The sequence below is a fragment of the Erinaceus europaeus genome, chromosome 4 (assembly GCF_950295315.1).
Source record: "Erinaceus europaeus chromosome 4, mEriEur2.1, whole genome shotgun sequence".
Classification (NCBI taxonomy): domain Eukaryota; kingdom Metazoa; phylum Chordata; class Mammalia; order Eulipotyphla; family Erinaceidae; genus Erinaceus; species Erinaceus europaeus.
The window spans coordinates 52,656,692-52,683,535 of NC_080165.1; the positions used below are offsets into that span (position 1 = coordinate 52,656,692).

General features: G+C 40.5%; 1 protein-coding gene across 1 annotated transcript; it reads left to right on the forward strand.

Moving 5' to 3' along the window:
* Nucleotides 1-23,049: 23,049 nt before the first annotated feature.
* LOC132538282 (sperm motility kinase 2B-like) lies at nt 23,050-24,294 on the forward strand (the record flags this gene model as incomplete). Its single annotated transcript, XM_060190894.1, has 1 exon — nt 23,050-24,294. A coding segment is annotated over exon 1 (1,077 nt), but the record flags the coding sequence as incomplete, so codon positions are not given.
* Nucleotides 24,295-26,844: the final 2,550 nt, after the last annotated feature.

A 26,844-nucleotide genomic window follows, 5' to 3' on the forward strand; every position in this document is an offset into this window, starting at 1 on the left:
TTATAATCCATTAACTCCTTCCTCAATAAAGTCATTTAAGAAAAATTGGAAAAAATAGGCTTATGGTCTTAACCTTTCTGTACGTTAATTTCCTCATCTGAAAAATGGGAACAGTAATAGTGCCTGCTTCCTAGGATAGTTAAGATAAGCATCCAATAAAAATTATTCTGGTGTTTGTCCTAATAATCACATTCTATTCTAAAACTCAGAGCTACTCTGAGACTTTCTATATAAGTTAAGGGAAAAATAACTGACTATATAGTACAGTTACAACCAACATTAACCTCATCTTTCATCACTGACATGATAACTATACTGAAGTCCTTTCATTCTGCTTAGTGTTTTATTTCTAAATTTCTCTTTGAACCTCTCTTGGAAAAACCCTAACATCTCTATGTAAAAATAACAGGCTTAAATCAATTGAAGTAATTTAAGTGAGACTTTTTAAGTAGATCTTTTGTTCTGGAATACTATAAAAGAATTCAACAAGCTTCCAAGTAGTTCAATTGTTGGCCAGCAATATAATTGTGAATTCAATGACTGGGTTGACAAGTGCATTATGAAACCTATGTACACCTATTTTATAGCAGCATAATTTGTAATGTCCCAAACTCAAATGCAATCCAGATGCTCAATGTCAGACAGATAAGTAGCTGAGAAAGTTATGACATATATATACTGTTAAAAATGATGAAGTCATCTCCTTTGCCATATCTTATATAGAACTTAAAGGTACTATGTTAAATGAGATAAGCCATAAAGAGAAGGGCAAATGCTAAATAATCCCACTCATAGGTGGAACCTAAGAAACTAGGACAGTAAGGGAAAACATAAGGTGAAACCTGAACATGGTATATTGCACCAAAGCAAAGTACTCTGAAGAAGGAAAGAAAAGGATGGGATGGAGCGACTCTAGGGTCCTGATATACGATGGATTGAAAGAACCTAGGTTCAAGTGGAGACTGTCCTGCAGATACCTGTTAGGAGGAGATGAGAGATTGTAGCTATGTGTCAGCAACTGTATTGTATACCACTAGCCCCCTCCCTCAAATAAAATGGGGAAAAAATAAATAAAAGTTGTATATGAGAGAAAAGAATAAAATGAGTGGCAGGAAAAGAGTGACTACTTCATTTCTGATGGGAGTGTAGTTTATGATTGTCAACTTGTTATTTTAACAGGCATAGTTAATACTTTATGGCATCCTGTGTAGCTCACACTGCTATTTCTAGTTGAATTCATTTTTCTCTGAAATATGACTTCAGTATGTAGGCAAGATTGATGAACTCATTAGCCAGTTTCTCTTTCTTCTTAGTGAAGTAAGAATGCAGAAAATTTTAAATCTCTAGTCACAGAGTTAGTTCTTCAGAGAAACAGCTTGCTCCTTCATTAGCATAAACTGAGGTGTCTCCAAAGACCAAACTATAAATAACAAGAGATGTTTCTCTGAGGCCATGAGGATGAAAACTGACTATTTCTTACTATATCACAACTACACTACTCTTTGCACACTACACACTTATTTTCTACCTGGAATAGAAGACATGGGAGTTTTCTTTTATTTATTTTATGTATTTTTATTGGTGATTTAATATTAATTTATAAAACTACAAGATAACAAGGATACAATTCTGCATCATTCTTATCACCAGAGTTCTGGATCCCCATTCCCTCCATTGTAAGCTACAGCAATTCTCCCAAGATTGCAGATATTAAGTATTATTTCTACAACTATCTGTCTATATTTGTATATATTTGCCCATTTTTTAAGGTCCCATCTTCTCTTTTTTTTCCAAGTCATGCATACACCTATTATTATATCCAAATGACCCTCCTGTTTTCTTCCTCTCTCTCTGGGTCCTGACAGAGTTGGAGTTCAAAGCCCTCTGGTCATCTTCCCTCTATCATTTCTCCCCCACTGGGAATATGGGTCAAAAATATTTTGGGGGTGCAGAAGGTGGGAGTTCTGGCTTCTGTAATTGCTTCTTTGCTGGACATGGGCATTAGCAAGTCAATCCATACATACCCCCAGCCTGTTTCTATCTATCCCCAGTGGGATAAGGCTCTGGAGAGGTGAGGTTCCAAGACACATTGTTGAGGTCCTCTGATCAGGGAAGTCAGGATGGAATCATGAGAGTGGAAGACACTGGAGTTTTCACCTTTGAACTACTATTTAGAATTCCAAAACTGTTGCCCCTCCTCTTTTCTACTGAAGGTCATAAAATTTTATTGTGTGTATTGGGGTGGGGGGGGTGTTGGGGAGACTGATAGAGAAGAGTGCTCTGGGGGACAGGTGATGGCACACCCAGTTAAGCTCACATAGAGGAGAAGGCCCCGTACAAGGATCCTAGTTTGAGCCACCAGCTCCCCACCTGCAGGAGGAAAACTTCATGAGTGTTGAAGCAGGTCTGCAGGTGTCTGCCCCGGCCAGCAGGGCGGTGAGCAGGGGCTAGGAACCCAATGATACCTGAAATGATAGGGACACGAGACACGAAGAATGACAGCAAGTCAAGTTTCTGATCAAGCTGTAAATTTTATTGTGAACACAGGCATTATAAGGCTTTGGGGAAGGAGGGGGGAAGTGCTGGAGGAGGAGGAGGGGGAGCAATCTTCAAAGGGGGAATGTTCCTTGCAACATACAATGGATGAAATCATGTTTGCTACCACAACTATGTGTTGTGTCACTGTTTCTGATAAATGGTCTACCTGAGGGGAAAATGGCCTGCCCAGGGGAAATGAAACTTGTCTCGAGGGCTTCCATTGTTTCAAAGCTTATCATCTATCAAGCAGAGAAATGGCTCCTGGCAGGTGTCTATCTTTCTTTCTCTCTATCTCCTCCTCCTCTCTCAATTTCTCTCTGCCATATCCAATAAAATAGAAAAAAATGGTTACCAGGAGCAGTGGATTCATAGTGCTGGCTCTGAGCCCTAGCCATAACCCTGGAGGCAAAAAAAAGAGGAGTGCTACCATCTTTTGGTGTTTTCAAGATAGAGAGCTGATTCACTGATGTGAGTGTAGTACAAACATATGTGTATGTAACTCAGAAAGAATAGCAAAGAAAGAATCACCTATCCACACCAGGAAACTAACTTTATCAGGGAAATGATATATTTTTTCAAACCTCATTCATTAAAAAAAAAAAAATTAAAAAGCTATAGGGGAAAGACAGTCCATTGGTATTAGGTACATAGGTAAAAGGAAAAGGATCACACTATTGTTAAAAATATAGTCTATCACAGGAAAGCAATAAAGAAGCACTCCTGAGAAAATATTGTCACTATTAATTGTTTTACTTGAGTTCAGTCCTTTACAAAACTACTTTTTCAAGTAACTAAATTAGGGATTGTTAATGCTAAAAGTGAATTACCCTAGGGCATAAATAAGCAGATTACTTCTTAACTAGCATTAAAAGCTGTAAATAAGCACTTAACTCTCTTCTCCTTCCTTATAGTCATCCATGCCCACAGGCACCAACCTGAATCCATTGTCTATGTGTTTATCCCACAGTGATGAAAATGGTAAAAACCATGAGCCATGAATGAGCTGAACTTGAAGCTAAATGACTGAGCTTGAGGAGCCAAGATGGCTGGTCTAAGACCATCTTCTTGTGACCCAATACAGTTCCTGCCTACCTTCCTAAGCACAAGGATCCAGATTCAAGACTCTGCTCCCCACCAATAGGTAGAACATTTCACAAGCAGTTAAGCAGGCCTGTATGTGTCTTTCTCTCCCTCTTCCCTCTCAAGTTCTTTCTGTTCAACACAATAAATGGGGGAAAAAAAATTAACCTTCATGCTTAAAACTCAACCTTCTACAAAATTATCACTTTGAAGAAGTAAATCATAGTGTTATCTTCATAGAAAATGTATAAAAAGGAAAGACAACAGCTAATTCTAGAGGAACTTAGCTCTTTTTCCCTAACTCTGATTTAAAATGTTCACTGAAGGCCCCAACTTGGTCTGAGAGGCTCAAACCCTGACCTTTATGGATCTTACTGGTTTAAGGCTAATGATTATCCATCACTTATTGTTTTATGTATTGTATAAAAACATTTGCCAGTTCTAAGTCTTGGATTTTTCATCTGTAAAAGAGAATCAAAGACTGGAGAGACAGCAATGGGTTAAGCAAAGAGATTTTCATGCCTGAAGCACCAAAGGTCCCAAATTTAATCCCCAGTACCACCATAAACCAGAGCTGAGCAATGATCTAGTAATAAAATAAATAAAATGAAAAAAAAAAAACCTTAAAGGAAATCAAACTGGTTGATTTCAGTTCAGAAGATTGTGTTTAGTGCTAGAAAATTGCGTCCTAAGATACGATATTCTATTTCTTAAACTAGTAGTGGTAATTTGTTTTATAATTATACTTTAGCTGAACATACATGTTTAAAAAACTTTTTAAATACATAAAATTTTGAAAATGTGTTAAAAAAGAAAAATCCTATCAGAGGAAACCAGTCATGAATTCCATCATCATGGAATTCATAAAAGTAAGTGTGAAAACTGAATGTCAGAGGCAAAAAGCCAAGAGTAGATTCAACCTTATAAAACACCCGAGGCTTCAAACCATCTCAGTGATAAAACAAAATCAAAGAACTTGTAATGAATGGGAACTTGATGGGCAAGTAAGATGGATATGAGCTCATAAAAGTTCCTCATAGGGAGTCTGGCTGTAGCGCAGTGGGTTAAGCGCACATGGCGCAAAGCACAAGGACCAGCGTAAGGATCCCGGTTCAAGACCCAGGATCCCCACCTGCAGGGGAGTTGCTTCACAGGTGGTGAAGCAAGTCTGCAGGTGTCTGTCTTTCTTTCCCCCCTCTGTCTTCTCCTCCTCTCTCCATTTCTCTCTGTCCTATCCAACAACGATGACATCAATAACAACAACAATAAAAAAACAAGAGCAACAAAAGGGAATAAAGAAAGAAAAATTTATATATATATATATATATATAGTTTGAGATCTGGGAGCCTGATACCACCAGTTCTGTTCTTCAAAAAAAAAAAAAAATTCCTCATAATGATTCTTAGAGAAAATTTAAAGTCAAAGGCTGTCACTTTCCCTTAGTTAAATGTGACCATGAATACTCATTGTATAGCCTAAGAAAAAATTTTCTTCTAGTTTACAAAAAAGGTTATCTTAACATTTTCAAAAATATTTGATCACAATTTTTTTAAAGTTTGTTCCTTTGCTCAAGCTTTGTTGGGCATCAGCAGTTTAAGAATAACTAAGACATATATACACTCACAAAGTTTGCAAACCCAGGAGACTTTGTGTCATTTAAAGTAACTTGCAAATTGTTGCATAAGTTTTCTGGTCTGACTTTCCAGTACTTCTTATTAGAAATCCTACTGATTGTTACCTTTGCATCTATGTTTGCAAAATATGTTGTCTACAGGGTACATTGACTCACTTACCATGAGGCCTATATTTCAGGCTCTGCCCAGTAATCACCAAAATTTGGAAGCAACCAAATGTCCAATGAATGGCTACAAAAATAAACTTTTCTAAATAAAACTGGTGCACTGAAACCCACCAGTAACCCTAGAGGCAAAAAAAAAAAGTTGCTGGCTAAAAATAAATAATATTGTGGTGCATGTACATGATGGAATACTACTCAGCTGTTAAAAATGATGAAGTCATCTCCTTTGCAATTTCTTGGATGGAAACTGAAAACATCATGTTAAGTGAGATAAGTCAAAAGGATAAGGACAAATACCAAATGATCTCACTTAAAAATGTGACCTAGGGAGTTGGGCGGTAACATTGCGGGTTAAGCACACATAGCGTAAAGTGCAAGGTTCTCAGCTCAAGCCCCCGGCTTCCCACCTGCAGGGGAGTTGCTTCACACACAGTAAAGCAGGTCTGCAGGTGTCTTTCTCTCCCCCTCTGTCTTCCCCATCTCTCTCCATTTCCCTCTGTCCTATCTAACAACGACACATCAATAACAACAACAATAAAAAAACAAGGGCAACAAAAGGGAAAATAAATAAAATATATTTTTTAAAATGTGACCTAATAAATAGGGACAATACTTTGATGGTTCCTGTGTCAGCTTCCTGGTGATATAACAGGTAAAAATGCATAATGTTTGAAATATAAGCATTAATTCATCTGCCCTAAGTTGTGATAACACTATAGTAATGTAGATATGGTAGAAAGAGTTTTAAAATAAGGGGGAGTAGAAGGTTAATAATGAAGTTGAGTAAAGAAGAATTAAGATTGCACCAATCACAGACAAAGAAATTGAAACCGTTATTAAGAATCTCCCCAACAACAAAAGTCCTGGACCAGATGGCTTCACAAATGAATTCTACAAAACTTTCAGGAAACAGTTAATACCCATACTTCTTAAGCTATTCCATAAGATTGAAGAAACAGGAATACTCCCTTCCACCTTTTATGAAGCCAACATCACCCTGATACCAAAAGCTGATAGGGACAGAACAAAAAAGGAAAACTACAGACCAATATCTCTGATGAACATAGATGCCAAAATATTAAACAAGATCTTGGCCAACCGGATACAGCAACACATCAAAAAGATTGTTCATCATGACCAAGTGGGATTCATCCCAGGAATGCAAGGCTGGTTCAACATCTGTAAATCGATCAATGTCATTCATCACATCAATAAAAGCAAAGCCAAAAACCACATGATTATCTCAATAGATGCAGAGAAAGCCTTTGACAAAATCCAACACCCATTCATGCTCAAAACTCTACAGAAAATGGGAATAGATGGGAAATTCCTCAAGATAGTGGAGTCTATATATAGCAAACCTACAGCCAACATCATACTCAATGGAGAGAAGCTGAAAGCATTCCCCCTCAGATCGGGGACTAGACAGGGCTGTCCACTGTCACCGTTACTCTTCAACATAGTATTGGAAGTTCTTGCCATAGCAATCAGGCAAGAGAAAGAAATCAAAGGGATACAGATTGGAAGGGAAGAAGTCAAGCTCTCACTATTTGCAGATGATATGATAGTATACATAGAAAGACCTAAAGAATCCAGTAGAAAATTACTAGAAGTTGTTAGGCAATATAGCAAGGTATCAGGCTACAAAATCAATGTACAAAAATCAGTGGCATTTCTTTATGCAAACACTAAATCTGAAGAAGAAGACATCCAGAAATCACTCCCATTTACTGTTTCAGCAAAATCAATCAAATACCTAGGAATAAAGTTGACCAAAGAAGTGAAAGACTTGTATGCTGAAAACTATGAGTCGCTACTCAAGGAGATAGAAACTGATACCAAGAAATGGAAAGATATCCCATGCTCATGGATTGGAAGAATAAATATTATCAAAATGAATATTCTCCCCAGAGCCATATACAAATTTAATGCAATACCCATCAAAGTTCCACCAGGCTTCTTTAAGAGAATAGAACAAATACTACAATCATTTATCTGGAACCTGAAAACACCTAGAATTGCCAAAACCATCTTAAGGAAAAGAAACAGAAATGGAGGCATCACACTCCCAGACCTTAAACTATATTCTAAAGTCATCATCATCAAAACAGCATGGTACTGGAACAAAAATAGGCATACAGACCAGTGGAACAGAATTGAAAGCCCAGAAGTAAATCCCAACACCTATGGGCATCTAATCTTTGATAAGGGGGCCCAAAGGATTAAATGGAAAAAGGAGGCTCTCTTCAATAAATGGTGCTGGGAAAACTGGGTTGAAACATGCAGAAGAATGAAATTGAACCACTTTATCTCACCAGAAACAAAAATCAACTCCAAATGGATCAAAGACCTAGATGTCAGACCAGAAACAATCAAATACTTAGAGGAAAACATCGGTAAAACACTTTCCCGCATGTATGTGGACATCTCAAGGACATGTGGATGTCTCAAGGACATCTTTGATGAATCAAACCCAATTGCAAGGAAGACCAAAGCAGAAACAAACCAATGGGACTACATCAAATTGAAAAGCTTCTGCACATCCAAAGAAACTATTAAACAAACAGAGAGACCCCTCACAGAATGGGAGAAGATCTTCACATGCCAGACATCAGACAAGAAACTAATCACCAAAATATATAAAGAGCTCAGCAAACTTAGCCGCAAAAAAGCAAATGACCCCATCCAAAAATGGGCAGAGGAAATGAACAAAACATTCACCACAGAGGAGATCCAAAAGGCTAACAAACATATGAAAAACTGCTCTAGGTCACTGATTATCAGAGAAATGCAAATCAAGACAACACTAAGATACCACCTCACTCCTGTAAGAATGGCATACATCAAAATGGACAGCAGCAACAAATGCTGGAGAGGATGTGGGGACAGAGGAACCCTTTTACATTGCTGGTGGGAATGTAAATTGGTACAGCCTCTGTGGAGAGCAGTCTGGAAAACTCTCAGAAGGCTAGACATGGACCTTCCATATGACCCAATAATTCCTCTCCTGGGGTTATACCCCAAGGACTCCATAACACCCAACCAAAAAGAGGTGTGTACTCCTATGTTCATAGCAGCACAATTCATAATAGCTAAAACCTGGAAGCAACCCAGGTGCCCAACACCAGATGAGTGGCTGAGAAAGCTGTGGTATATATACACAATGGAATACTATGCAGCTATCAAGAACAATGAACCCACCTTCTCTGACCCATCTTGGACAGAGCTAGAAGGAATTATGTTAAGTGAACTAAGTCAGAAAGATAAAGATGAGTATGGGATGATCCCACTCATCAACAGAAGCTGACTTAGAAGACCTGAAAGGGAAACTAAAAGCAGGACCTGATCAAATTGTAAGTAGGGCACCAAAGTAAAAACCCAGTGGTGAGGGGTAGGCATGTAGCTTCCTGGGCCAGTGGGGGGTGGGAGTGGGCGGGAGGGATGGGTCACAGTCCTTTTGTGGTGGGAATGGTGTTTATGTACACTCCTAGCAAAATGTAGACATATAAATCAGTAGCTAATTAATATGAGAGGGGGAAATCAATTGTATGTCTCAAAGTTTCTCAAAAGACAAACTGAATCTTTTTAATATATAGGCTATGTATTTGATATGTGGACTCTCTCAAAAGCCTAGACCAAGTAGATTAGAAGCTTCCAATAGCACAGCTATATACAAGATTCTGGATACTGTCCAGCAAACCATAACAAAGGGACTTTTCAAAGTTAACCCAATTAACAAATAATGTGATGATAATATTAACTATTGATTGTCTTTTTGAACCCTAAGACAGCAGGAACCTCACATCTTCACCATAGAGCCCCTACTTCCCCCAGTCCTGGAACCCTTGGATAGGGCCCACTTTCCCGTATGCATCTCCCAATCCAAACCAAATAACATTGCATCTGCCGATCACAACCTAACCAAAGCAACGATTGCTACCTCAACATGCTTCACCTCAGAATGTATCCAGAGACTTCACGTGTGGAATGACAACCCTTCAGCTTCATTACTCGGGTGAGACCTTTCCTTTAATAGTACACTCTAATTTCATCTCAGGTAGTTCACTTTCTAACAAAGTCCCATAACCTAGATATACACCAGTTTCTATGAGAGAGAGCTTATGTGCACACGTATCCATAAACTACTGCAAAATATATACCTGAAAGCAGGACTACACTGGAGTTTGCAGTGAGTACCTCCCTAACACTTCCTCTCCACTATTCCAAGCTTGGGATCCATGATTGCTCAACAAATTGTTTGGCTTCATATGTTAACTCTCTTTTCAATTACCAGGTTCCAGATGCCACCAGGATGCTGGCTAGGCTTCCCTGGATTGAAGACCCCACCAATGTGTCCTGGAGCTCAGCTTCCCCAGAGTCACACCCTACTAGGGAAAGAGATAGGCAGACTGGGGGTATGGACCGACCAGTCAACGCCCATGTTCAGCGGGGAAGCAATTACAGAAGCCAGACCTTCTACCTTCTGCAACCCTCAACGACCCTGGGTCCATGCTCCCAGAGGGATAGAGAATGGGAAAGCTACCATGGGAGGGGGTGGGTTATGGGGATTGGGTGTTGGGAATTGTGTGGAGTTGTACCCCTCCTACCTTATGCTTTTGTTCACTAATCCTTTCTTAAATAAAAAATTAAAAAAAAAAAGAAGAATTAAGATGAAAAGTTGATTGACAGGCTGGGGAGAGAGTATAACACTTCTACAAAAAGACTTCTTCATGCCTGAGCCAACAAGGATATCCAGATTCAGTCCCCAGCATCACCAATAAACCAGAGCTAAGCAGTACTCTGGTAAAACAAAAATGATTGAAAGGGAAAACTTGATGCCAGTCAACCAATGATCATCTCTCCATGAAGACCAACAAGGAAAAAACTGAGGTCAAACAAGGACATTGGCAAGAGAAGACACCAGTGGAGTCAGATGGCTTCCTCTTTGTAGAGGCTACACATATCCCTTTGAAGAGGAGGAAGTTGGATGAAAGAATTGGCTTCAATTTAGTAGGAAGAAGCTAAAGAAACCAAGAGGCTGAAAGTTGTCTGCCATTTGGAGAAAATGGAAGAAGGAGAATTGGAAGTGATGCTGATCAGGGCTGGGGAGCAAGAAGAAAGGAAGATAGCCTATTAGCAGGGATGATGCCTTGGGTAGGTTCAGGTTTCCTTGTATTCTAATTCTGGAATTCACAGTCTTGACAGAGAGTCAGCAATAACAGAAAATCCTAGCATTTCTAAGTCCTGATAAATCTATATTTTGAACTGACACTTAGAAAAATAGTCTTTGAATATGTAAATGTAATGTTTTACATATGGTCCTCTGAAATAAGCATCAAATCTCAAAAGTCATTAACAGCAATTCTACAAAGTACAATAAATACATACCATTTTTTGTTGTTGCTAAGGGTAAAGGAAGAATACCAGATCTCTCAAGAAACAGAATTTCTTCTTAGAGAAGCAAAATTCTGTAGAAGACATTGAAATACTAGCAGGGCTAAGAATGAAAATAAAGGTTATTTGGGAGAACTATAGTGGATACTGTTTGAGGGGGTCGGGGAATACAGCAGTAGTGGGAGAGGTGTGTAATTATAGCCCTATTATTTTACAATCTTATAAAGCAGTATTAAATCACTAATAAAATATGTCTTAAAAAAAGAAGTGGGGAGATAACATAAAGCTTATGCAAAGAGACTCTCATGCCTGAAACTCCAAGATCTCAGGTTCAATCTCCCACACCCACACCCACACCCACACCACCATCAGCCAGAGCTGAGCAGTGCTCTGGAAGGAAAAAAAAAGCATTAGTTGTTGCAAGTGCAGGCTCTTGAATGAGATTATAAGAGTTAAGACCTATACTCCACTTGTGTGATCATCATACACTTATGAACCCCAGTTCTCTCCACCATACAATGGACATAACACACATGTCAAAGGGGGTAATAATCAAGTTATGAAGACTGAAATTCAAAATAATTATGCATGTAACTTATTTAGCACAGTGCCTGGTATATTTTGAGCACTAAATAGTTATCTATTGTTCCTATCTTTATTATTACTAGCTAGTTAGAAAAAAGATTGCAGAATTACTTAAGGGCAGTCCCAATTAGAATTTTGAGCATTTGTACAATACGACTTCCAGTATGAATTCCATTATGTTAATCGGATATTAAAGGGAGAAAATATATATGCCCTTTCTGGACTTCAAGAACATAGACACTGTTAGCATTAGCTCACAACTGGCAAATCGGAGTATGGATGGTGTCAGCTTTATAATGCACTGGCTATGAGATTAGACAAGCCACATCTGTTCTAGGTTTTTGTTTCTTCTTCCTTAAATACAGTTGAACTATACACTCTCCAGGGTTTATTTGCATTCTAAATTCTACATTCTGCTACTGCAGCACCTGCGAACTAAAAACAACACAATTCCCTTTGCCCATATGCTTATGGATACTAAAAATGCAAAGTGTGCTAAGTATGTGATTTTTCACAGGTGAGAGATAGGCTGCCCTTCTCAGCCCAGCCTGTCTATGTAAAACAGCCATTTTGCTCTGCCTCTGGCTGACTACCTCTCCAGTAATTTCTGCAGCAAGCTCCACCCTTATCCCAGCCAGCAAGACAATGAATTTGCCCAGCAGTCCCAGGCATCCCCTTGGATCTAACAGGGAGACAGCATGCCAGGCATTTCAATGTTAATTATCAGCAGGCTGGCTGCTTGGCTCTTGCTGTGCCAATTTGAAAGATGAAACTCTTTACACTGCTTATTAGACTCAGCTAAATAAATATTACCTAGCACTAGTGTTGTCAAAGATGCAGTCTGAATTCAGCTCCCTGGAGTGACTGCTGGTACCCAAGCTTTCCACCATCTTGTTTGTTTCCACGTTGTCTCTATCCCACCCTCTAACCACACCACAGCTCATCCTTCTCTCCTCCTTGGACATTTTAGCAGTCCTGACATCAGAGAATTGAAATACAATATCATTGACTTTGCTTCTTTGTTTTAAGTAATCAAACACCTGCACTATTATTTTTAAGGATTTCACTTCTAACTACTTCTTCTTCCTACCCAATACTCTTAAACTTCTCAACCATGTGTTTGGAGTCACCACTTCTTACCCTCCAAAAATTCATGAGTAAATTTTGGTAGACGTAAGTTCTTTGACAATCATCATTGATTTAAAGGTCAGAAGTATCACCTTAATCAGGGCCATTCCAGGACTTTTTAAAGCTACTTAGAAAACAGACTTTCTTTTCTTGACTTATTACTGAATTCAACAATTATAGGTCGATGGAGCAACTACTTGAAATTTTGCAATCCTGTAAAAAAAAACCTACAGAGACAAAACTAACACACATGAGTAGTGCAACAAAATAGAAAAGAAACCTGTATTGCACCAAAGTAAAAGACTGAGCAGTGGGGGTTGGGGGTTCAGGTCTAGGAACATGATGGCAGAAGAGGACCTAGTGGGGGGGGTTGTATTATTATATGGAAAACTGGGAAATGTTATGCATGTACAACTATTATATTTTACTATCTACAGTAAACCATTAATCCCCTAATAAAGAAATTATATTTTAAAAAATAAAGAAGGAAGGAATTAAGGAAAGAAGGAAACCCATACCTGATCAGACCATTTAAGAGCTTGGAGGAAGCTTGGATCAATGATCATGCTAATCTGAACATATTGGCTTTGAATTATTATGCCTCTCTTACTGTTTACATTTGAGTAGAGAATTCTAATATTTTCTTCAACAGTTTCTGTTTATGTAGTCTCCTTAACAGGTCTCTTTGCAGCAGGATCAGGTAAAGTCCTGAATATCTCTTTTGTTCTTACCAGTGTAATGCTCTTCTACCTGAATTTCTGCTCTTGAAGGTTTACTCTAATACTTCTGTCATAGTACAAGAAAATGAAAAATCACCAGGTAATTAACATCCTTTTGTGGCAGCACTCAATCAGTAATTGATAGAGGTTCGTGGATAAATGCCCATTTCCCTACTCCTAAAGGATAACTCTGGAATAGTGTTTATATAGGCTTTCAAAGGGTTTCAGTCTTGATAATCTGCACCGTTCTTTGTCTGCCTCTTTTCTCTCACTTTCTTCTCTCTGGACTTGTTGCCATCAACTTCTAACTGAATTACTTGCATTTGGTCCCATGTAAGCTAAAACTAATTAACAAATAAAGCATGGTTCCTGCAGAGCAACATACTTATGCTACATTAGAAGTTCACAAAAAGTAACATCTACCCATGACTTTGAAAATGTACTATTGGGTTTGCAAAATAGCTCAATCTGTGCAATTGCCATGTCATGGGCATGACACAGATATGAGCCTGGCCCCTTTGTTATTAAAGACAGTTTTAGTGATGTGGTGTCTGTTTCTCTATCTCTGCCTTTGTCTATCTTTCTCTTTTCTTTTTTTCCTTTGGGAGAGGCCTCAGAGAAGTGGGCGATTAGTTTACTGAGAGAGAAAGCAAGCAGATATACCCATTGCACAGGGAGAAGGTTACCTAATCATTAACCCAAACACAAAGCAACACAATGCATAGTCACATTTTGATCTACAAACTATTTGATCACAAGTGAAGAGTTACCACACAAGGGTTAATCACAAGCTTACAATGCAATTTTCCCTGAGAGTAAATTACAGGCACTTCAGAGGAGAGGGGTGGAGGGGGCAGCTGAGTAACAGGATGTTTGTAGTGGTTCAAGTTTGACCTTACACAGTGTACAGTAATTCATGGCCTTTATTTTTTTTTACTGGTCCAAGTTTTTTGTTTGTTTGTTTTTATGAAGAGGAAACTGACCAAACCATAAGAGGGTTACATCTCCACACAATTCCCACCACCAGAACTCCATATCCCATCCCCTCCCTTGATAGCTTTCCTATTCTTTTTTTAAATTTAATTTTATTATTTATTTATAAAAAGGAAACACTGTCAAAACCATAGAATAAGAGGGGTACAACTCTATACAATTCCCACCACCAGAACTCCATATCCCATCCTCTCCCTTGATAGCTTTCCTATTCTTTAACCCTCTGGGAGTATGGACCCAAGGTCACTGTGGGATGCAGAAGGTGGAAGGTCTGGCTTCTGGAATTGCTTCCCCACTGAACATGGGCATTTACAGGTCGATCCATACTCCCAGCCTGCTTCTCTCTTTCCCTAGTGGGGCGGGTTTCAGGGTAATCAGAGCACTAGGACACACTGGTGGGGTTGTCTGTCCAGGGAAGTCTGGTTGGCATCTGGAACCTGGTGGCTGAAAAGAGAGTTAATATATAAAGCCAAACAAGTTGTTAAGCAATCATGAACCTAAAGGCAGCAGTAGTGCAGATGAAGAGTTGGGGGTCTCCGTTCTGTAAATAGCTAGTAGGCATATTTTAGTTATATTCCACAGGGCCTGTGGCTATACTAGTTGTTGTTTTTTGTTTTAGAATGTTCCTACTCATGACCGCAGAATATGAGGTCGGATCTATAGGGATGCAGAGGTCACATAGGCTCCTAAGCTGACTATGGGCTCCAGATCACATCAAATTGATGGAGTTTACAGTCAACAGTATTTATACACCTTTCCCATATTTGGGAGCTGCTCTCTTCCTGATCCAACTTTCTGGTCCTTTTTCCAGCCATGACATCATCCCCTCAGACAATAACTAGGATCCACCTGCATATCAGATTTCAGGCTCAGGAAAAAAAAACAACCCCACCAGTGTGTCCTAGTGCTCTAGAGCAATCAAATTTCACTCCTACCAGAATATCTTATCAAGGGAAAAAGGTGATAGCATTTTCTGGATAAAATGGTCCAACTTCCTCATTTTAACAAAGTAATAGGGAAGGAAGGCAAGAAAGTAGATGACAAAACTAGACCACACTTTAAATTTACCTGATCCAATTTATTTCTGTTACAGATGAGAAGACAGATGCAGGGATCAATGAAATGCTTTGATGAAGATTTCACAGCTTTTTATGAGCGAAGTTGATGTTGGAGCCAAGGAATCTTGATTCCATGCATACCCCACCTCCATATCAACCTCATAGGATACGTTTTTGTTTCATTTTCATGTGTGCTTTGTCTTAAATTCTTATTTTAATCCCATTACTAATATTGATCTTGTCAGTGATGTTTCTTCCTAGAAGAACCAGGATTATTCCATTATGTTCTTGCCTAAATAGCTCCACTGGGGTAAAGCCATCCTATATAATGATTTATTATTGGGACACCACAAGAAACACCCCACAGCCCTTCCTTCTCTCTTAGACATAGCCTGAAAAGTACGACTATACTACAGATCCAGTCTTTGCCCATTTGTTTTGATGAATATTCCTAGTCCTGAACTATACCCTGAGCCTGAGTTCAGGTACTGGTGAGGTCAGGAATATGCCAGAAACCATATGGACTCCCCAGGCCATCTCCTGAATGAGGTTAGATGGCACACTCCTAGGAACCAACTCACTCTAAGAGAGGACAGATGGCATTCCAAACATGAATATGCGTAACACAGTCTTCTAAGGTTGTTAAATAAGTATATATTTTAGGTATATTTATGAAGATCAAGAACTTTGTAGCTGAAATTAAAGCCAAGTAAAGGAAACTACAAGACATTATTCAAAACTGTGCATTACTCTGCATTTGTTGGCACTGACCTGCATTGCATATTCCAACCTTCAGAGAAACCACTGGGAGATAACCAGAAACAAATTAAGTTAAAACGCCTAGGGAATTTTAACATTAGAATTTCATGCTTAGGACCCTGAAAAGGCTAGTAAGAACAGAATTTTCAATAATATTCAACAGAATAAAAAGTAAACTGACTTTCTCATTGGTTTTATCGCTTTTTCTATGGCCTTCCCTGAAAATTCCATCCTGACTAGTCTATCCCCGTGTCAGACTATTTATATCAATAACTCATTCTGGTTGTTTCCAGGATAAAACCTAAAGGGTACAACAATATAATTCAAATTGGACTTGTACAAATTTCTAATGCTAATAGTACTCAAAATGTTTTCAGCTTTTTGTTCATTAATAATGTTATGTGCAGTCTTTTTCACTTTTATGAATACTTTCAAGTTCATGGTCTCATTAGATTTGATTTTTATTACTATATTACAAAATAAACTGAGCTCTCATGATTACCTTCATTTTACAGATGGGGAAATGGCTTAGCAAGATTCAGTGGCATTCAAGAATGCTCTGAAGGTAAGTGATACCACTAGGACTTGAACACAAGACTCTCATTCTATGTCTCTTAATGCATCTGATTTGGCATTTGCCCCATGAATCAGCTGCTAAAAAGACTGTCACTGAAAAATTACAACTGCTGCTGTAACAGCCCAATTCAAGGATTAACTGACTCCATTATGTTAGAACACAGGAAGGAGAGGGAGGAATAAAGTAATATTCCCATATTCTTGCAACATTTAAAATAAAGAAAATAGGTTCTAATTTATGCATTATTGAAACTGGTAAGACACTTTATCCACGACCTCTCACTACATTCTCTTGTTTCACTGAAGATGAATGAAGCAGTTACGACTATGTTCACACAAACGGGCTGCAAGCAAAGACTTGAAAGAGATTTGCTTATTTGGATGTGCCCTCTGCGTTCCTATTATCTCCCCAAAGGAGTTTAACAGGACCAATGAAAAAGACAAGTACAGATGTAGGCCCAGTATGCAACTTTGAATCAAACCCATCTGAATCCAGTCTGGATCATATAACCTCCACCCAACTAGTCACATGTGAACATAATGAATAAACAAAATAATTAATTAAATGCTTGAAGATACTGACGTATGGACTAATTTGTCACATGGCAATATCTGGCTGATCCTCACCTTTCTTTCATCTTCCTACCTCCAATTCAAGGCAAACAGAATTTGCCCTTTGTGGTTATTACTCTATTTCTTTCCGGAAAGTAAATCATTAACTCTTCTTAAGTCCTACATTAGCAGAGATTTCAACACTGAGGTCTGTATTATTATAGGATTATGAAAAACTGTTATCATTTTTATTTAATTTTATTATCTTTATTTATTTATTGGAGACAGCCAGAAATAGAGAGAGAAGGGGTGATAGAGAGGGAGAGAGACAGAGAGACACCTGCAGCCCTACTTCACCACTCTCAAAGTCTTTCCCCTGCAGGTGGAAACCGGGTCTTGAACCCGGGTCCTTGCTCATTATAACATTTGTGTCACCACCCAGGCCCATGAAAAAGTATTATTAATGCACCAGAGAGAAGTAAAAATAAGGTAGATGAAACCAGAGTTTCCCTCAAAGGAAACTACCATAGGTACCAAGCAAATACCCATTGATAGGTTGAAAACTTTGGACACTAGGCTATTCTATATTGGATTGTCATAAAAGTCATGATGTATTTTTCTACGCGAAAAGGTATCATGACTTTTCTGATAACCCAATAGTTATGTTGCTAGGGAAAAAAAATTTAGTATTAGATAATATTTCCTTTCTTTTTGTTGTTATTGGATAGAGACAGAGAGAAATTGAGAGAGGGGGGAAGAGAGAGAGGAAGAGAGACAGAGAGACACCTGCAGACCTGATTCACTGCCTGTGAAGTGACTCCCATGCAGGTGGGGAGCCGGGGCCTCGAACCAGGATCCTAACCGGTCCTTACACTTTGTGCCACGTGCGCTTAACCTGTTGCGCTACCACCTGACTCCCTAGATAATATTTCCTATGTGCTTCTTTACATAGTGCCCTATTTTTGACATTTCCATCCCATCATGGTTTACTGACTTAAATAAATAACACAGAGACAGGTAACTGGTAGAAAACACAGAATAGTTGTTAGATATTAATAAGAGGTTGAGAGTGGAGGGGCTGGGTGGTGGCACATCTGGTTGAATACACGTGCTACAATGCACAAGGACCTCAATTCAAGGTCCTTTTGTGTGTGTGTGTGTGGGGGGAGACTTCACTAGTGGTAAAGCAGTGCTACAGATCTCAATCTCTCTCTCACTACCTCTCCCTTCTCTCTTGATATCTCTCTGTCTCTAACAAATAAATGAATAAGTAAAGTAAAAGTGAAAAAAAAAGATTAAGAGTTAACATCTTATTTAGTTTGATTCTACCATTTCAGTCCAGAAAAACCAATATTTCTGCCTCCCTTGAAATCTATATCAGACGTTCATTTATAGAAAAATCACATATCTTTGATCATCTGCTTTAACCTGGGGTTGTGCAGGGAAAAGGTCACACTAAGTCCAGCCCACATAAAGAAGAGCTTGACTATTAAAGTTTCCTTAAAAAGATACTGAAAAGACTATATCAAACATAGATGGTCAGCAAACAACAACATTTATTAAGTGAAAGAACAAAGGAAGATAAGAAGTAGCCATTGTGTTGCCCATCTTTTCATCCATCTACTCTGTCGTTGTTGTTGGATAGGACAGAGAGAAATGGAGAGAGGAGGGGAAGACAAAGAGGGGGAGAGAAAGACAGACACCTGCAGACCTGTTTCACCACCTGTGAAGCGACTCCCCTGCAGGTGGGGAGCCGGGACTCCAACTGGGATCCTTATGCTGGTCCTTGCACTTTGCACCACCTGTGCTTAACTTGCTGTGCTACTGCCTGACTCCCTTGACTAAATAGTATTCTTTCTATGCAAGGTAGACTCAACTTGACTCAGTAACCACTGAACAGAATTTCAACAAACTAAATAGGATAAATACTATCCAAATGTGTTAGCTATAATTCAATAGAACTTAGCTATATTAACTACATTTAAGTGCACTTGAAATAATTACTATAATTTATGCATATTTATGTGTGAAAAATTTTATAACCTTATTACTGGTCCATAAACTGCTTTCCTGATAAACTTAGATAAGAAAAAAGGGAATAAGGAGGGTGGAGTGTGTCATGAACTGAAAGTTTGTTTTCCCATAAAAATCTATTTTTTGAAACCTCAATCCTCAATGTATTTGAAGGAAAAAAAAAGAAACTTTGTTGAGGTCAGATTAGGTCATGAGTGGAGATTCTCATGATGAACTAATGTCTTTATCAAAAAAGAATTGGAGAAACTGAGTAACTGTTTCCACCATGTAAGGACACAGCAAATTTGCATCATTTTGCAGACTTCGAATGGAATCTGAATAAACTTCTGGTGTCTAGAACTTGTAAAAATTAAATTTGCCTTGTTTATGCCATATAGTCTATTGTGTTTTGCTGTGATAATCTAAAATAAGAAAGATATTTTTATTTATACAGAACAGAGCCCTAAACTGACAATCTAGTACAGATATTATTCATAATACGTACATCTGAATTGCCTGTGAAAATATTTATTTGTGATCGGACTTTTACATATATACAATGTGTATTACTTGAGCAGAAAAACAGGGAGATACAGAGGGACAGGATGAGGGAAGGGAGCCGAGTTCTTTATTTCTAGTAACCTGGATTTTGGGGCAATGGGAAGGCTTCCACCCAAGAATAGGCTTATCTGCATCACAGAGGGAAGTCTTAGATTCTACTTCTCAGAACTTGGGCATTACTGGTTTGGAAAGAAAATTCTCCTGGGAAGTTTCATATTTAACCAAAGATCTGTTATAAGGGGGGATTTAAGAAACTGAAAATGAGTTGCAAACATCTCATATTTAAGAAACCATATTGACAGTGCTTGCCTCAGAAGTATAAAAATCATAGCAAAACACAAGAAGTTAGAAAAAAAGGAAAACTTTTTTTAAATTTTACTCTTAGAATCACAACCTGCATGCTGCTACACATGGGAAGAGATTCTCTTATAAGTACAGTCTCATTTAATAAAAGTGAAACTTGTTCCCTACAGATGGAAAAAATAGTTAATTTAGAGGTTTCAAAGATGAAGGAAAGGCAAGTAGATGAGTCCCATAAGCAAGGAAGAAGAAAAGGAATGCAAGTTGTGAGTTGAACAGCAGTAGATTAGAACTAAGAACACATTAAATAGAGGAAAAAATAATAAATCAAGAAAAGGAATTAAAGGACATAGCAGTTCTATCAACTGTTTGTTAATTGAGATCAAATTAAATAAGACTTTCTCATATACAAAATGTTAGTTATTACACTTATAGTAACTACAATAAAAACAAGGAACAGAGAATGGACATAAACCATACAGAGCAACAAACACCCTAAATGTGAACGGCCTAAATATAACTGTCAAAAGTCTCAGAGTAGCTAAATGGATGAAAGAACAGGAACCATACCATAAATGTCTGCAGAGAGCACACGTCTAAAGAGACAATAACTGGAAACTTAATGTCAAGGCTGGAGTAATCTATTCAGAGATAATAATTGACAAAACAGTGGAGGAGAGCTATTCTGGTTTCTGATAAAATAGATGTTCCAGTAAAGAAAGGAACAGAGAGGGACACTACATAACTTATAATGAATTAATCGAACAAAAACACAAAACCATCATAAATATATATGTGTATGTGTATGTGTATGTGTATGTGTATGTGTATGTGTATATGTATGTGTATGCCCCAAAGACAATTGCACCTAAAAATATAAAACAATTACTTTGGGAGTTGGGGGTAGCACAGCCGGTAAAGCACAGGTGGCACAAAGCGCAAGGACCTGCGTGAGGATCCAAGTTTGAGCCCCTGGCTCCCCACCTGCAGGGGAGTCGCTTTACAGGTTGTTAAGCAGGTCTACAGGTGTCTGCCTTTCCCTCCCCCCTCTGTGTCTTGCCCTGCTCTCTCCATTAATCACTGTCCTATCCAACAATTACGACATCAACAACAATAACTACAACAATAATAAAAAAGGACAACAGAAAGGAAATAAATAAACAAATATTTAAAAAAATTACTTATTGAACTTAAGGGACATATGGACAACAACAAAGTAAGTTGAGGGAATTTGAAAACACCACTCACAGCAGAGAGATCATCAGGAAAAAACAATCAGTAGAAGAGTGACCTTACATTAAACCATAAATGATATGAACAAAATCAATATATACAGAACTTTCCATCTCAGAAGAGATGAACACACATTCCGCAGAAGTACACATGCAATGTTCACAAGGAGGAAAGAACAGGATCCACCCATTACATGTCTTTAGAAAACATACTTCCAAAGAAAAGATAAGTGGAAACATAGTGTCCCAGGCTGGAGCCAGCTCTTCCAAGATAATAATTCACAGAATAAGGGATGGGACAGCTACTCTGCTTTGTGATAAAACAGATGTTCAGGTAAGGAAGGAACAGAGAGGGACATTACACGATGGTCAATGGACTAACCCAACATAAGACGTAACCTTCATAAAAATATATGCCCCAAACTCAAGTGCACCCAAATATATAAAATAAGTACTTACTGAATTTAAGGGAGACATGAACCGTAACACAACAATAGTTGGAGCTTTTTCTTTTAATAATGATTGATTGATTGATTCCCTTTTGTTGCCCTTGTTGTTTTTATTGTTGCCGATATTATTGATGTCATCATTGTTGGATAGGACAAAGAGAAATGAAGAGAGGAGGGGAAGACAGAGAGGGGGAGAGAAAGAGAGACACCTGCAGACCTCCTTCACTGCCTGTGAAGTGACTCCCCTGCAGGTGGGGAGCCAGCGGGGGGAGGGGCTCAAACCAGGATCCTTAAGCAGGTCCTTGACCTTCATGCCACCTGCGCTTAACCCGCTGAGCTACCACCAGACTCCCAACAGTAGGAGCTTTTAACACAGCACTCACAGCAGACAGATCATCAAGACAAAAAAATCAATAGGGGGATAGTGATCTTAAATGAAACCACAGATAAGATGAATCTCATATATATATATATATATGTATGTATATATATATATATATATATGTATATGTATATATATATCCCACCTCAGATGAGATAAACACACATTCCGCTCAAGTACACATGCAACATTCACAAGGAGCGAATGTTGTGCTGGGCAAACTGGCATCAACTTATTTATTTCCCATCTTTCCTATGTTCCCTAAATGTCCTAAACATGGACATGGGTTTCAGTATGCTGGAGCCATTTCTTCAAACAGAGGCAGAGGTTTTCAGAAAAAGTTGATCACAGATTTCTCCAAATGGATATGGAAAGTGTCCCAAGGGTCCTACAGATTTTATTCAGTAACTACTAATCTCTAGTCACCCCCAGAAACACAAAGATTTTGGGTCCTAGGGTCATATAAGGACCACACCCAGGTCCCTAGGATAATAAAGGTATCAGCTTTTCTACCATGAAGGGAAAGACCTGTGACTGACCTCCCAGTGACCCCTGCCCATCACTGCCCTACCCTGCTGCTGTGACCTCCTGGCCATGCCGGCCCCGCCCTGCTGCTGTGACCTCTTGGGGGCCATTGTGACCAACCAGAAACCTATAAAAAGCCGCGTCTGAGGTGGGTTTGCTGTCCATATGCCCTGGAAGCTCTTGGTAGTGACCTGTGGCGGACTCCCCAGCTAGCTTACGCACCACCACTCGCACTCGCACACACTCGCTCTCGCTCTCGCTCTCTGTTCGCTCTTTTGATTCCCCTCTCTCCATCCCTGCACTTTACCTGATACCCACTCCCATTACCCCTCTCCCCTAGCCCACACTCTACTCCCCCCCCATTTCTCTCCTCTTTGCCATTTCCCCCTTCCCTTGCTCACCCCCCTCCCCTTAGTTATTTAAGATAGCCCTAGCGCATTCTAGTTTGACTACCACTGTTTTTGGTAGAGCCAGTAAGAGTAGAAGGTAAGTTAGATCTTGGTTGTTGTTTTTTGGTAGTGACAGTCCTAGTTTAGAGTTCCTAGTTAGTCTACAGTTAGTGTAGCTAGGTTTTATGGCCCGGCCTAAGACCTCTCCATTGGGAGAGGCAATGGCCAAGGACGACTTCTGTGTCCAGAGCACCATTGGGGCCGGCAGCTTCTCTCTCATCATGCTGGCCCACCATCGTCACAGTGGAGAGAATGTGGTGATCAAGCAGATGAAGATGCTGGGGCAGACAGGCCTGGAGATGGCGCGTCACGAGTGCAACGTCATGCAAGGTCTGAGCCACCCCAACATCATGCCCCTGCTTGGCACCATAGAGACAGCATTCCAGCTGCTGCTGGTCATGCCCTATGTGAGGGGGGGAGACCTGGAGGACTATCTCTTCCAGAACGGCCCCATGAGGGAGGAGGAGGCTAGAAGGGTGTTCCGCCAGTTGGCCTCGGCTATGGAATATTGCCACGCCAAAGGAATCGCTCACAGGGACCTCAAGCCTGGGAACATCCTCCTGGAAAGCCTGGACCAGGTCAAGATCTCGGACTTTGGCCTGAGTGCCAATTTTCTCCAGCAGTCCATGGACAGCCTGCGTGGCACCTTAGCCTACATGGCACCCGAGATAGTGACGGGGGGCACCTACGGCCCCGGGGTGGACATCTGGAGCCTGGGGGTGGTGTTGTATGAAATGGTGAAAGGTCACCTGCCACAGGAACGACCCGCCAGGACTCTATTCAGAAGGAAGCCCCGGCTCTCCCAGGAGCTCCGACACCTTCTGCACTGCATGCTGAACTCTGACCCCAAGGAGCGAATTGGGTGGCCAGAGATCCTGAGCCACCCATGGGTGACCCAGGGCATGGGACCCATGGAAGCCTACAGGAAACCCCCCACCTCCGATGAGCCAGCCCCAGCTGACCAGTCCATTCCTTCCAGCCTGCTGCCAAGTATGAAGAAGAGGGCCAGCAGGAGCAGGAGGAGGCGTGTGTCTTCTTCCCCACCAGTCCTGGGCACCGGCTCCTGGGAGCAAGACAAGGCCCGGGAGCCTGGCCAACCCCCCAAGTGCTCCAGTCTCCCTGTCTTTATGTCCACCCCCAGCCTGCCCCCCCCAGCGGTGCCTCCCAACACACCACACAGCAGCTGCCCTGGCTCTGGCCCCTCCTCCTCCTCCTCCTCCTCCTCCTCCTCCTCCTCCTCCTCCTCTGCAGCAGTCCCAGCACCCGGGGAGGAGAGCTGCCCCCCCTCAGGCCAGGGCTCACAGGCCAGCAGCACCTCCTCCACCTGGATCCCCATCCGCCATGGGGCAGCCCGGAGGCTGCTGAACTGTCTCCTGCAGTTGTGCTGCGGCTGCTGTCTGGGTCCCCACAAGGGCAGCAGGACACGTGTCCACCCGCTCAGGACATGAGGAAACAGGGCCCCTCAGATGGCCTGGTGAGTTAGTGGGGATGGGTGGGTGGAGGGAGGCCACGCCCAACTGCAGATCTCATAGGCCTGTTGTCTCCTCTGCAGGTGGAGGCTGAGAGCTGAGAGAGAAATGCTCCCTGCATCCCGCTGAGGCCAGGGCCCCTGCAGCTGCCTCTGAACTGTCTGCCGCTGAAGACCCTGCTGTCCCATAGGGCGCCTCCCTGAATGTGAAATAAATTGTGATTAGGTATTAATAGAATGTGAAATAAATGGTGATTTTTGCATTGGTCTAGTTTTGGTGCTTTCTTCTCATTTCCGTCCCTGGGGTTCACCCCAGCCACAGGCCCTGCCCAGCACTGCCCACCTGGCTTCCTGCCCCAACCTAGAGTCTGCATTTTCAAGGGAGGGGCAGCCAGAGCTCACAGTGTCTTGAGTCACAGAGCCTGCTGCACACACACATCAGAGTGGCCATGACATGCAGGCCCCCATCACTGATGACATGGCCTCTTCTTTGTCTCAGGCTGAGCTTACCCCAAAGGCAGGGCACTTCTTCCCTGGCTGTGGCCTGTGTGCATCTCCATCAGATTCCATTAGCCTGGGATATTGAATACATGTTAGCAGGGCTCAGGGGTAACAAACCCAGAAGCCAGACACATGAGCACGTGCCAGGACCTGGGCTCGACACACCCACCGAGCCCACATCAGAGGAGAAGCTTCCTGAGTGGTGGGCTAGTGCTACAAGTGTCTCTACACCCCTCCTAGGCTGGGCTGATCTTTTTGGTTTGTTGTTTTTGGGGTTTTTTTTTGTCACTGCCCTTGTCTTCATAATAAACTATCTCAGGCCTATCAAAAGGTGCTAAGCCAGTAATTAAAATGTTACAAGTTCATACATGGGAGAGAGATTTCTACAATGGGAGAAAGATCAATGTACAGCAGGAGTCTGTGATTCCTGCTGCGTAATGAGAAGACCATGGCCCTACAGAGAATGTCCATCAGAACTACAGGGTTGAAAGACACTCTGAGTGCAGTTCAAGCTCTGGTGGAAGGCTTAGCAGGTAGAGACACTCATGCAGAAGAGAAGTTCCACTCTAGAAGGAAGAGCTAACCCACATGTCAATGCAGAGATGAGGGAGAGCAAAGGTTTAGAAATAAAGAAGCCATACTGGGAAATTGCAGACTCTGTCAAAAGGTCGAATGCAAGTGTGACAGAAGTATCTGAGGATAAGGAAAGGGTCAGAAATCTAGAGACCATTTGAGACAAATTTTAGCTGAGAATTGTCCCCACTCAGGCAATCTTCAGAGGATACCTGTTCCAGAGGCAGAGCACATACTCAGCGACATGAATGCAAAATGCCTAAGACAGAGGCACATCATTGTAAAACTATGAAACCTCAATGTCAACCTCCACAATTTGAAAGGTTCTAGGGAAAGGAAAGAAGTGCCATACAAAGGTAGACTTATCAAGTCCCCATCACACTTCCTTTCCCAAAGCCAAGACACCAGGAAAGAGTGGAATGACATATTCCAAGTACTGAAAAAGAGGACATTCCAGCCACTAATTTTGTAGCCTGCAAAGTTGTTTTACAAGTAGGAAGAGGGGAAAATAGCAGTCTCTTCAAATATCCAGAAGCTACAGGCATTTGATATCCTCAACATTGCCTTAAAAAAAATTATCAGTGAGGAAGGAGGAAATTGCATACTGTGTAAAAAGGTCGAATATAAGTGGAAACGAATGGAAAGGAAGTGCAAAATGGAAGACACTAGAATGATAGACTCTTCCAGCATATTCTGGGTAATGAAAGGACTCTGACCCTACCAAACGGTCTTTTTTCTGGCCTATGCTTAACCCTATTATGTTTTAGTTTCAGGCAATGTCATGTCCATGCTGTTAGACAGACTTCTAAATTGATTCCAAGTAGGGGTTTTTCTGTGTCTCGGGTTACAACAGGTCACATTATTATGGACACTGAGAGAAGCAGCTTTAAAATTAAGTTCTGTAATGCTATCAAGTAAATAGTATTTCAAGTGAAATTTATCCATTTATCATGCTTCTTGTCAATGATACGGAAAGATAAACTTAAATTGTTTTTTATTTGCTTTCAAGACAAAGACTAATCATCAGTTCTTCTGGGGCCTGTTTCTTTATTCAGGATTTAAATTTCATACTTGCCTTAGAAAATATTCAATATGCATATTTTTGTTACAAATTATCTTTGCTCACATGTCTAGCCATATTTTATACTGAGTGTAGTCAGTTTTTTAAAAAATTTTATTTATTTATTTATTCTCTTTTGTTGCCCTTGCT